At 32.7% G+C, this 14522-nt stretch overlaps 1 protein-coding gene across 1 annotated transcript; it reads left to right on the top strand.

The window, feature by feature from the left end:
• Positions 1 to 322: 322 nt before the first annotated feature.
• LOC145624924 (protein FAR1-RELATED SEQUENCE 5-like) lies at positions 323 to 4378 on the top strand. The gene is made up of 4 exons (XM_081678010.1): positions 323 to 939; positions 1039 to 1098; positions 1373 to 1545; positions 4014 to 4378. The coding sequence occupies exons 1-4, from the start codon at positions 323 to 325 to the stop codon at positions 4376 to 4378; spliced, it is 1215 nt and encodes a 404-aa protein (XP_081534136.1).
• The last annotated feature ends 10144 nt before the right edge of the window (positions 4379 to 14522 follow it).

Here is a 14522-nt window from a genome sequence, read left to right as displayed (position 1 = left end):
GGTGCTAGTGATGAAATTCTTTATGAAGAAGCAACAAAATCAGAGTTACTTTTTAAAGATTTTAATTCTGAACAAGAAGCTTATGATAGTTATAATGAATATGCTTTTAAGCATGGTTTTAGTATTAGAATTGATAAAAGAAAAACTCGAAATGATAATTCTTTGAAGATGAAAAGATTTGTTTGTTACAATGAAGGTTGGAAAGATGATAAGGCTAGGAATAAAAGGGTCTTATGAGAGAATGGAAACAAGAACTGGTTATTTGGCTTTTATTCAGTTCAAGATTGATCGTTGAGGTTTATGGACATGTACAAAGCATTATATGAAACATAATCATCATATGATTCCTCTTGAAAAGAGACATTTGTTAAGGTCTCAAAGGAGTGTTTCTAAGGAAAATTTGGAATTCATGTCTACATTAAGGTGTAGTGGAGTTAAAGTTTTTGTAGTTTTGAGAGAAATGAAAAAAGATGTTGGTGGTTCTCCTAATTTAGGATTTACCGATGCCTATAATGCATTATCTACTGAAAAACAATCCTTAATTGATGGTTGTGAAAGTCATCAATTGATCATATACTTTGCAAAAAGACACCTTGATGAACTTGAATTTTATTATGACTTTGAGCAAGATGAGAATGGGTGTTTAGCTAATTTTTTTTGGCGTGATGGTCGGATGAAGAGAGATTATGAGTATTTTGGAGATTTGCTGGTTTTTTATACTACGTATAGGACAAATAAATACGATATAATATGTGCACCATTTGTTGGCATGAATCATCATGCTAATAACATTATGTTTGGTATGAGTTTTATTCTCAATGAGCGAACGAAATCTTTTGTGTGGTTGTTCGATACATTTTTAACCTCTATGGGAATGAAAAGTCCTATCACAATTATGACAGATCAAGCTCAGGCAATTGCAGCTGGTATTCGTACTGTGTTTCCCTCCAAGTGTTCATCATCATTTATGTGTTTGGCACATTAAGCAAAATTCAAAGAAGAATATAGGTGCTTTAAGAGCTTTTGATGGTTTTACAGATTTGGTTGGCTATTTGTGTATTGTGAAACTTCTGCTGAGTTTGAGCACTTTTGGAAAAGGTATGTCGTTATTCCTTAATATACTGGTAATTATGTATTTGTTTATTTATCTTTGTAAAAATGATCATGTCACTTTATATAAACGTTCATTAAAGAAGATAGTTTGTGCATTTTCACATTATCTAATGTACATTTGTATTTAGATTATTTTTATTATAATATCTACTGTGATTTTTTATATTTATTAATATGATCATTTTATTTAATATGTATGTACATTTTATTAAAGAGTTTGTTCAATTCCACATCAGCTAATGATCATTTGTAAATGCAGAATGTTGATGAAATATAAATGTGAAAAGGATGATTGGTTGTGTGATTTGTACAAGATTAAAGAGATGTGGTGTCCTGCTTATTCTAAGAAGTATTGGTCTAGTGGAGTTTTGTCATATCAACGGAGTGAAACAACAAACAAATCTGTTTCGAAGAGGCTTAATAGAACACAAGGTTTATGTGATTTTTATCATACATTCCTTGATGTTATTTTTGAATGGAGGAGCAAATAAAGTGGAAATGATTATAAAACATTGAGGGGTAATCGTCATCTTGCTTTCGCTCATATTAGAATTTTGGTTCACGCTAGATCTTTATACACCATTCAAGCATATGTTATTTTTGAAGAAGAGATCATTAAGGGTACTGCATATGATCATTCTAATGTTGGTCTTCATTTTCCTGAATATGCATACCATTTATGGAGAAATGGGAAGGATTTGCTTAAGCATGAAGTTGTTTTTAACAAATAAACTCATGCTATATGCTGCACTTGCATATTTTTTTAGTGAAATGGGATTATTATGCTCTCATTGTCTTCGTGTATATCATTTGCATTGTTGTAGGCGTCGTTCGAAGTGCGCTTACGTTAAAGCATGTGTGAATATGCTTGGCACTCATAGGAAGTGGGAATTGACATAATACGATTAGGGACAAAGCAAAGTAGGGAGTCGCCAACAAGTTTTTAAGGAAATTGTAAACCGTTCACGGATCATAAAAAGCAACCACGATTAAGGGACAACGATAGACAACAACGATTGACCCGTGAAGGTTACACCCCATTCATAATCCATGAGATTACTAACTCCATATGGTTTGGAACCACGAAACGAGGATCGGGGATGATGGTACAAAGTGAGTCATGGAGTCACATTCACCCGTATTGGCCTCTACTCGATTCTTATTATGAAAAGTGATTTCTACGATCTCAAAGACATGCAAACAAAATATTCAATTTGCTCCTAACTATTATTATGCTAAATTGGTTGAATATTAATGCAACACATAATTCTAAAATATTGTGATCACTTGAATTAATAACAAGATTAAAAAGGAACCTAAACCGGTTGTCCAAATTATCTTATTAGGCGTGATTTTCAATTACATATTCCCTGTAAACATGTAATATGGTGATCATAAAAAATATAATAGAATAAACATTAGTATTGGAAGAAATTTAACAATAATAACGTTATTCAAATCGAATAATAAATTAACCTATTCATGATACTAGCAATAAGAATAAAAATAAGTAATTAAATTAATTAATTACTCACATTCTGCGCGTTCCTTTAAATTGCTACATCATGAATAAATTGTTAGTAACTTCAATAAAAATATAAATCAAATTAAAATTAAATTAAATAAATGTAGATTTGATTTGGTCCAAACCCTCAGTTATTTTTACCTTTCACGCCTTGGTTTAAGGACGGAACCTTGGGTTAAGTATGGACTCCTTGGAGTACTTAAGGGAAGAATGGTGTAATTAGGAATATGGGTTTAAGGCTTAGAATATGAGAGAGAGAGAGAGAGAAGAACGATTTTTGGTGTAAAAGAGAGAAAGAGAGCAGGATTTGGTGCCCCGAACTGTAGAAAGGAGGGGGTTTTATAGGGAAAATGAGCAGAGGGAACACACGGAACCCTAAAAAGATTAAAAACCCTAAAAAAGGTTGTCATGACACGGCAAAGAACACCGCGACATGGAAAAGAATACCGTGACACGGGGAAACTGGAGTGACGCGGGAAAAACTGGAGTGACGCAGGAAATATTTGACCTACGGGAGTTAAAAAGCGAGAAGGGTTTACGCGGAAAAGACACGAGGAGATTCCGTGACACGGCACATGTACCGTGATAAGGAAGTGTCCACATGGCACGGTAAAGTACACCGTGTCACGGTAAAAAAATGTGCGCGGAAATTACACGGAACAGCCCCATGTCATGGAATGGGCACCGTGACACGGGAAATTGTACTGTGACACGGTGCAAAATCCCGTGGTGCAGCAATATTCCCGTGACACGGTGGATTAAACGTGTGAGAAAAGGCAGAATTACACAAAAAGGCACCGTTTCACGGCGATATGCCACGTGACACGTCAGCATTTGCCGCGTCGCGGCATTTAGATGCTGCGCGATAATTCCAGTTTTTACAATATCATAACTTTTGATCCGTAACTTGGAATAAGGCATATAATATATTATTGGAAATCTTATCAAGTCTAATTTCCAACCCAATTAGAATCAGGTCAAAATAATTTGTAGATTTTAAGATATGGTCGTTTTAGTAGAAGGGTGTCGGTTTTGGGCCGAGTTTAGTGTTTTGCTCATATCTTCTTCGTTTTAAATCGGAATTGGGCTTATGCTATATGGTTGAAAATATTATTTCAATTAATATCCAACAAAATAATAATTTGATCAAAATTATAATACCAAAAAAATCAGTTTCTCTCGGTTTTGCGATGTGGACACGAAAAGAGGAAAATAAGTTATGGTTTAGGGAAATGAGCTAGGAAATGGGTTGGTTTATGAAATGTATTGGATTGAAAATGGATTTAATCACTCCAAAGATTAAATAATCATGCCGCCAATAATGGCGATGAAAGGTTGTTCATCATCAGGTTTGGTTTTGGGGAGACATTTTTAGGTGTCTACAATTGTGTACCTAAGATTCCGGATGAGTATATTGTTAAGCGTTGGACAAAGGCTGCCATGTGTACTCATACCAATGATGAAACTTCTATGAAAACAAATATTGTATCTTCTAGTGTTTGGAGGTCACAAACACTAAGGAAGTTTGTGAAGTTGATAACTAGCTGCCAAAATTCTTTGACTGCAAGAGCAGAAGTTGACTGTTATTTCAACATTTTAAAAGATAAAGTTGAGAGTATTAGGGGTACAATTAACTTCAACGAGGCTGCTGAAGGTGTAGAAATTTTTTACCATGAAGTAAATAGTCCTCCCAAAAAGAAGCTTCCTGGTGAAAGAAATGTTCGCCCTAAGAGTACTTGAAAAGGCATGTAACAAAGCTAGGGGTAGTGAAGAGAAAGTCTTTATATACACCCTACATGAGGGCTAAAGGTCAAGCAGGAGTTCAGGTAATGTGGAACATATTATGTTTTATATAAGATCATTTAGTTTTATACTTATGATCAAATTTTATTTTTTAGGAAATGGATCAAGGGCTGTGCACGGTGTGGTTTGGTGCGGTTTGGATCTCAAACCGCACCAAACCGCAAAATTGCGGTTTGTGATTTTTTCAAACCGCACCAAACTGCAATTATATACAAACCGCACCAAACCGCACCGCAATATACGGTTTGGTGCGGTGCGGTTTGCGGTTTTTCCACAATTTTTTTTACCTCAAAAATAATGATTATTTGCTAATCTTCTCTTATGACATTTTTACTTGAAAACTTTACAACTATGCAAATGATTCAATACAACTATGCAAATGCTAATAGTGACCTAAGTAACATGTCAAAGCAGACATGAAGCAAAATCATTAAGTAAACCAAAAGTTAAATCACAAATGAAAAGCCTTACAACTCCAAAGAATAAGAACCGTAGAGTAAGAAAGAAAAACATTTGGTTTTCTTGATAATGACCTACATAAGTCAGTACATATAATTATATTAATACAACATAAGAGTCTTCTTTCCCTGTTTCCTTCCCACACCAACTGATACCAACATCACCATGAGTTTAACGAGAAGAGACTCTACTTAAAATGAACATCTTGAGCTGGTACACATCATAGCCCTTTTTCTGCATAGTCCAAGAAAATCAAGAAATAAGTCAGACATGAAATAAAACAAGTTTTTGTCCAAGTTTTAAAATCTGAATTGAGACTACCTGTGTTGTGCTATTTCTTGTCAATAAACCTCATGCTATATCAATGATGGGTGGAGATAAACTAATCTTGGAGAGATCTACAACAAAACAAATTCATGTGTTATTTAATAAGAAAAATAAATGATAAGCTTAAACAATTGAATTACATAGCTATAAAAGGGACATAACTACATACCACTTTCCAATTTTTCAATATCCTCCGGTGGCTCTTCAACATTAAGGGGTGATGCACGAAGCCAATCTTGACCACAAACAAGAGCTTCTACTATTTTAGGAGTTAATGAACTCCTAAATGAATCAAGTACTCGACCTCCGGTGCTAAAAGCACTTTCAGATGCAACCGTAGAAACAGGTATAGCTAATATATCACGAGCTATAAGAGAAAGAGTAGGATATCTTGCACCATGAGTTTTCCACCACTTTAAAATATCAAAATCATCCACATCCTCCTCCGTATCATCATCTAAATACTTATCTAGCTCTGATTTGGCATGTACATCATCTTTTGTAGCTTTAAGTTTCTTGTATCTAGCCCTTATTATTCCCTTATTTCCTATACTAGGCTCACCATCTACTCCACTAGAAGTTGAACCCCCACTCTGAGTACTAGTTGAATTAGTTGTCACTTGTGAGCCCTTGTACTCATCCTACATATCCTTAAAGGCTTTCTTGACTCTATCGCATACACTTAATGCTACATCACTCTCATACATTTGACAAATCCCATACTCCACACAATCCCATTTGTAACGAGGATCAAGTATAGCAGAGATAAACAACATTACATTCAGCTTTTTAGGATCACCCCAATATTTCTCACACTTTTCTTTCATTTTCATAGCCATATTCTTAAAATTAGCATCTGAACTAGCACACCATTCCTTTAAAAGACAATCCACATCAGACACCTCATGAAAATAAGCATTGGAAGTCACATATAATGAGCCAGAAACACGAACAGTCAAATTATAAAAAACTTTCAACAATTTTATCAGGTTCTGAACATGCTCCCAATCATCAGCTAAAGGTTTCCCTAACCCCTTCCCATAACCATCCACATCCCATAAATCATCATTATAATGTGGGTCTTCATCATCATATCTCTCAAAAGCATTTACATATTTTACAGCAGTGTCTAACATCAAATAAGTCGAATTCCATCGAGTTGGAACATCAAGACACAACATACTTTGTGTTGAAATTTTCTCTTCCACGACACATTTTTTAAACCTTTCAACTCTATTGCAAGATGACCTAATAAATCTTACTGCATTTCGAACACGATGTACAGAATCATTCACCATTTTTAAACCATCATTCACAACCAAATTCATTATGTGAGCAATACATCGTACATGCAAAAATTCTCCTCTCAAAACACTTGTCCCCCAATTGTTTATTCTTTTTTTTAAATAAAGAATAGCTGTATCGTTAGAGCTTGCATTATCAACAGTAATTGTCATGACATTTTCAATACCCCAGGCAAGCAAGCATTTCTCAATTGCCTTACCAATTGCTTCCCCTTTATGACTTGATATTTGACAAAAATTCAATATTCTTTTGTTTAGTTTCCAGTCATTATCAATAAAGTGGGCAGTTAGACACATATAATTGATTTTTTGCAAGGAAGTCCATGTATCAGTTGTAAGACATACTCTTCTACAATTAGTCTTTAAAAAAGTCTTCAATTTCAATCTTTCATCCATAAACAACTCATAGCAATCCCTAGCAACAGTAAATCTTGAAGGCACATGAAATTTGTTTGACAACTGTGAGCAAAAGTATTTAAATCCTTGCCCTTCAACAAATCTAAATGGCAGCTCATCTACAATTAGCATATAAGCTAGTGCTTTTCTACACTTATCATAATTGAAAATCCAATTTTTCACATTTTCCTCAAGCTCCCCATCTTCATTTACAGAAGATTGGAAAGATAATTGAGTTTGCTTAGGCCCTGGATCTGTATATTTGTTGTTTGGATTTTTTGAACATTTCTTTAAGTGTGATCTATAAGTACTTGTGCCATTAACTTTAGGTACACATTTGTAAGACATACCACAATATTTTCACTTACACATTCCTTGCCCGTGTTCAGTGTATTTGATGAAGTGATCCCATATGTCCGACCTTTGTTTAGTAGCCTTTCTCTTTTGTTTAGGTTGTGGCATATCCTCTTTGTCAAGAAATCCTTCCTCATTATCATCTTCAGCAAGGGGAGTCCCAACAGAACTTGGACTACCTTCTCCACTTAACATCTACACGTCAAAATATAAAAAATAAATCAGTTGGAAGTAAAATCAATAAACATGATTTACAATTGTAGAAAAATGCTAATAAATTGAGGAAGTAATAACTTACTTTGCAAGACCCAGTACTCGACTCCGTTGTATGAGACGAACAAACTAGACCAAAAAAATTTAATAAATTAGTTACACAAATTTTAAAATTAAAGAGACTATCAGACTATACACAAATTACATGCATAAAATCGTGACTTGTAAATTTGAGAGGTTATAAACAAAAAATAAAATGAAAAAAAAATCAAATTTGATACTATGTATAAAACGCATGCTTATAACCAATTGATCATGTAAAACACAAGATTTACACATGAATATTATAGATTTCTAAACAAAGATTTAATTATTTTTTTAAAAAAGTACTACTTACTTCAGATTTCTTTGTGAATATTGTATTGGAGGCGAGCAATTAATAATATGATTGCATGTGGTGGTCGATTTGTTTGAAAATCAATGGTCTTGATCTCACAATAATTAAGATTTGAAGGAGAAAAAGATGTAGAAATTATGAAATTGATATAAAGAGTCAGAGAGGAAGAAAAATGAGGGAGAAGAGGGATAAATGACTAAGATGAGGATAAGAGATGAATATGTCGGCTACTAGGTATTGCAAAATAAAATCAGTAACCCTAAAAAATCTTTGGATCTTTTATTTTTTTATTTGTTTATTTTTTTATTTTTTGAGTTTATTTTTAAATTTTAGTATATTTATTGATTTTACGGTTTACGGTCTAAACCGCAAACCGTATTAAATTGCGGTTTGCGGTGCGGTTTGGTTTAAAAATTTTTTGAAACCGCACCAAACCGTAGAACCGCGGTTTGGTCTATTTTAAAAACCGCACCGTACTTTCCAAACCGTAAACCGCACCAAACTGCAATATTGCGGTTTGGTGCGGTCTAGACCGCAATCTGCTCAGCCCTAAGTGGATGAGAATGGACTCTCATTTACTTATGCTAATTGTATGTGTGATCCTAATGAGCTGATAATTTTGAAAAACCCACCTTCTAAGTTATTATTATAAATTTGTTTTTTATATAACATATATTCATTTATGTTTCTTTAAATGATCAAGTTTGTTTTATGATTTATTTATTTTTGTATTTTTCTTTAGTTTGCTAGGAAGGAAGCTCCTGTAGTAGAAATTCATTTGGAATTTGATGAAAGTGTTTTTAAAGGTTTTGAGCAGGTAATTCTAATTATTATTTTAAAATTATCCTTATTTTGTAAATATGTTTAATATTGTTGCTAAATTGTATAAATATTTTTATAGGATCCTGGTGTAATTTCTTTTGGATGCAATACATCTTTTGATAAAGATATTTCTGCCTTGCTAAGGTTGTATGTATAAGTATATAAATATATTTTCATATCACGTTTATTTTTTTTTTTTATAATTGTACATTTAATCTTTTGGTAATGTTCATTTATGTTAATCATTGGAAATATTTTGTAAATAGGAGAAGGATTTAAATGTTGCTAGAAATGATCAAGGTGTTTCTACTGTTCAAGATCATTCAAGTGTTTCAAATAATGTACTATTCAAGATTCAATTCGTTCAAGAAATGTTCAAGATCAAGTTTCAAGAAATGTTCAAGCTCGTTCAAGGGTTGCAAGAATTGTTCAATTTTGTCAACCACCTATAAGAAGTGTTGAAGTTTCTGCAACTGTCACATCTTCAAATTCTCAAGCTCTTTCAAATGCTCCTTCAAGAGATGTTCAAGGCATTTGTCATGGTGGCAAACAAGTTTCTTATAAGTATGATAGGTTTTTAGCTTTATTTGATACTATTGTAGCTAAGAGGTTGGCAAAAAAAAAAAAAACAATTAAGAAATTGTTATCTTGAATTAATATACTCTTGGCTGGGGTTAATAGTTTTTATTTTTTATAATTGATGTTAATGAACATATTATATTTTGTTAATGATAATTTTTTCTTATGGTAATTAACATTTCACTAAAAGCCTTTTAAAAGTAAAAAATGTTTAATGAACATTTATAAAATGCAATTAAACATAACTACATACATATAATATTCTGGTAATGAATATATTATCAATACTACATTTTTGACCTATTGCAACCCCCTAATCCGTTGCATTAGGCGTCAAAATCTGTGGCATTAGGCCTATTGCAATGGCCATGTACTGTGACATTTGCTGGCATTGCAGTAGGTCTAATGCAACGACATATGACATCTAATGCCACAGTATCAATGATCCATTACGTTAGATCAATACCTAATGCAACGACAATATTATTGCCGTGGCATTAGCTATAATACCTAATTCCACGGTTTCCTATACCTAATGCCACGGTGCATATACCCTAATGCCACGGTTCCCTAAACCTAATTTCACACAGTGCATATACCTAATGTCAATGGTAATAATAATAATTATAATACAATTAAAATCAGAATTTTCAATAATAAAAAAAGAATTTTATTAATATGCACTTTGTAAGAAAAAAAACAATTCAACGTTAAAACTAATCATTTTTATTAATATGCACTGAGTAAAAAAAAGAAATTTATTAATATACACTGAGTAAATTATAAGTTTGTGAAAATTCTATAGTGGTCGTTTGAAATATGACTATCATAATATTTTAATGATTATATAGTTCATAATTAACATACATTTTTCCAAGTAATTAATTATATTACTATATTTTTGCTATAAAAATTATTATCAACATTTTTTTTTTTTAATTTATCAAACTTTAGTTTTATTTATGTAATTTTTATTCTTATTTTATAGTTTCTTGAAAAATATTTATTTTATGTTGGATTAAAATTTTCAAAAATTATATTTACATTGTAGAAATTAGAATACTAATTGTGTAAGAAATTAGAATACTAATTTTCAAAAATTTTCAAAAATTAAATTATAAAAAGTAGTTGGCACATGAAACATTGTAGAAATTAGAATACTAATTATAGAAATGGCTAAACCGTAAAGATATTATAAAAAACAATTTTATAACATCTTTACGGTTTAGCCATTTCTCCTTTTTTTGTAATATTTTCAATGTTTCATGTGCCAACTACTTATTCATGCATCTTTAACATGGAACTCCATTCAGGTGACATTTCACTAATCAAATTGAGTTCAAATGCATAAAATGTCATATGCAATTATTTTTCTCATCAGTCCAAATGCGTAAAACTTCAAATGCAGCTCTAGTTGACTTATGCTCTATTTAACTACTAATACTAATTAATATTCTGATACAACAAAGGACGCATTTCGAAAGTGAATATTGACTAAAGTCATTAGACCCAATTGCATAATGTGAGAGGTCTGTAAAATCAAAATTCAACCAAGCATAATAAACAATAGCCTAAGATATCATTATTTTAATTAAATGTTTTTAGCTAAATCAACAAGCCAACCACCTAAAAACATTGTGACTTGCTGGTTGAATACAAGTGTAAATCTAAGGTTGATTTGTATATTACGAAGACAACAAGCTAAAAGAAGTTGTGACCATGGCATAGAAACTTAAATGATGCCTAAAGGTCGAATTTAAGAGATCAACAAATTTAAACAAAGAGGAAAGATTGAAAGACACACTCAATGCAACGATTCAAGATATCCTTTTGTGACATACAAATTTAAGAAAAAATCTCATAGCAATATATGATCCAATTCTTGAACTCTCAAGTTGCAGCAAACACTACAATCATCAACAACATACAACATATAGCAATAACAACACTGAATAACCATAACCAACCACCGAAAATATACAGAGCAGCAACCAGGAACGGTATAATATGAGATTAGCAACAACCACTATTGAATCAAGGCAGTAGCAACAAAAAAAAAAACCAAGAAGCAACAACCACTATTGAATCAAGGCAGTAGCAACAACAAAAAATACCAAGAGAAAAAACAACCCACAAAACACACTCATAAAACTTCAACCCAAATAAAAATTGAAGCAAATAATTTCAAAAATCTAAAAATGATATTTAACAATAACACCTCTTTTTAATACCAATTAGGCAACTATTAGTAACCAGAATAGCAAAAAATAAAAACACTTAATTTGGTCACATTATTACCATAACAACAATCAACCAATGTAACCAATCATGAACATTAATCATTTGATAATATTTAACTATTAAAATCAATATATTTTGAATTAAAAGAAATGAATAAACTTGACTTTAATAGTAAATATCAAGTTTATAAACATACCTGTCCAGACATAGATCTTGGAGATTGAAGCTGAGTCACAAATCGAATTGGAGTAGAATCTTTCTAAGTAGGAGCAGCAACAATTTGACTAATCTTTAGCCTTTTCAAAATCCTGTGGAAACATTATCGTGGTTCACTGAGAAAAATCCCCAAACCCCTAAAATTTGATTTCATTAAATCATTTTAGTCTTAAATGGAAAATTAAGAAACGCAAAATCAAATTACGCACCGTAAAAAAAATTGAGTTCATGAAACTTGGAATTAATCAAATTGAAAGGCAAAGAAAGCCTCAAGCAATAACGATAATGATATAGAGAGGAGAAGAAACGAGAAAAAAATTGAGGATTTACCTTAGGCAAGCAACGATCCAACAAAAATCCATCTTCCAAGAGAAAACTAATTAGAAGAGCCGAGGGAAGAATGATTTAAGAAACTAGGTTGTAAAAGAGGCGGGATGATGAAAATATCCAGATTGGAAGAGATAGAGGAAGGGGGAGGAGGAGGAGGAGGAGGAGGAGGAGGAGGAGGAGGAGGAAAGATCTAGGGTTTAGGTGAAAAATCCAAAAGAGCAGCGTGAAAAAAGAAATGTCCAACAAAATTAAAGCGCTACATGGGCCAGGCTTGCAGTCATAGGCTGTCGCATTAGACTACCTGTAGACACCCAAATGTGTCTCCCCAAAACCAAACCCGGTGATGAGTACCTTTCACGTCGAATCATAATCGAATGAAGTGAAAGTGTGGAAAGTCTAGTGTTGCGGAAAGTTTTTATTTTCTTTTCTCTTCTCTCTGTTTTTGAAAACTTATTTTAAGAAAACAGCCAATCCAGTTTGGTTGGTCCATGATATAGGTCCAATAGTAGTGTAGTTGGATGGGGCTTGCAAAGACCTTTCCAACGATATATTATGAGCCCAATTCCGATGAATATTGAGGAAGTTATGGCCAATTTACTAAACTGGGCCCGGTTTGAGCTTTATGCACGGCCCAATGATCTAGGGGAGGGCCTAATATGATTTATCATTCCTAATGCAATTAGGAATGGTTTTAGTCTTCTAGAATCTTCTAGAAGGTTCTTTTCATTCCTAATTCAATTAGCATTGATAAATTGACTTTTGTTGACTTTTCAGAGTTTTAATCAAAATCAAATAGCATTTTCGAGAAAATTATATGATTTTATCCTCCAGTACGGCAAACTTATCGGATTTTCGAAAACGCGTTAAAATTAGGCTTGGCGCCTGACCCCAGGCCTTGGCGCTTGGAACCAGGCCTGGCGCCTGGCGCCAGCTAGCCAGGGTTGGCGCCAGCTCTATTTTTTGTGCGTCAGACTCTGTTTAGTTTAATTTATCTTTTTGGCTGATTTTCTCTATAAATATCGTATTAAAAATTCCGTTTTCATTCATCAACAACCGATTCATCACCAATTCTCATCAAGTTTTCTTGATTGTTTCATCTTTCTTTCTTTCTTTCTCTAAACTTTGTTTTCATATACAAAATTCCGCATTCGCAAGATCTAGAAACACCTAGCCATATTCGAAGTTGCCTTCGCCCTAGACGTGAAAGGTTTAATTTCTGAGGGTTTGGTCCCAAATCTCTCTTTCAATTATTTAATTTGATTGTTTGTTTTATTATTTTCCTTGAAGTTACTAACGTGTGTATTTTGTTATTAGAAAGAGGTACGAGGCATCAAAGTAAGTGCTTTAATGGTTTTAATTGTTTATGATGTAGAAATCATGTTTAAATTGTTATTATGATATTCCTAGTATCATGTCTAGGGTAACTTTAATATTAAATATGATTGTTACGATGCTTCCTACGTTCTTCCCAATATTTATTATTGTTAGTATCATGTTAGGATTAAAGATTTGATTTTTATTGCTTAGTGACATGCTAGGGTTTGTTATTAATCTTGTTAGTATCATGCCTAGGATCTTGCTATTATTATTATGCTTTAATATTAACATGAACATGATTATGATTATAATTGTTATAATTCATGATGATTATTATTCATTATTTATCATGATGTTGATTATTATTATTATGTTGCTTGATGATATTTATTGCTTGATCACACTTTTATGCATGTTTAAAGGGAATTGGTACTTGTAATCACGCTTAATAAGATATTTAATAATCTTATTTAGGGTTAATTTGATTATAATTCAAGTGATCGTCAATAATAGTTTATTTGTGCATTAATATTCAACCAACATAGATTAAACAGGTTTAGGGTTAACCTATTGATTGCATGTTAATCAGAAAGCGCACATGAATACGATCAGAATAAAGTTGAGGCCTATTATTAGGGCAGGTTCAATCTCTTTTAGGTTGGATTTGTACCTTCATCCCCGAACCCTTATTTGGTTCAAGATCTTATGGAGTTGACGATCTATTGGATCGTTAAGGGGTGTAACCTTCACCCTGTGAATGGTTTACAAGTTCCTAAAAAAACTTGTTGGCGACTCTTTTGCTCTATCTTCTTCCCTTTTGGACGCCACCGTACTTTAGTGTATGATCACAGTGGGGTTCAAGCTAGTGGGATTAAAGCTTGAAATTATTCCCTACACTACCCTATTACAACGGTCTTTCATATGTCGTTGTATTAGGGAGAAGCAATTACGATGGGACATGCTACTAAAGGCATCTATTACAACGACATTGAATGAAGTCGTGGCATTAGCTCTATTCCTGGCGTTGCATTTGATAAAAAATGTAGTATATGCTGCTTTAATGAACATATGAAAATATATATTTCATAAACAAAGTCATTTGAATATTAAGAAATATGAACTTAAT

This window comes from Chenopodium album, chromosome 3 (genome assembly GCF_948465745.1).
Source record: "Chenopodium album chromosome 3, dcCheAlbu1.1, whole genome shotgun sequence".
In the NCBI taxonomy this organism is placed as follows: Eukaryota; Viridiplantae; Streptophyta; class Magnoliopsida; order Caryophyllales; family Amaranthaceae; genus Chenopodium; species Chenopodium album.
Note: the sequence above shows the minus strand (reverse complement) of the source record. Positions and strands in the feature narration are given on the sequence as shown.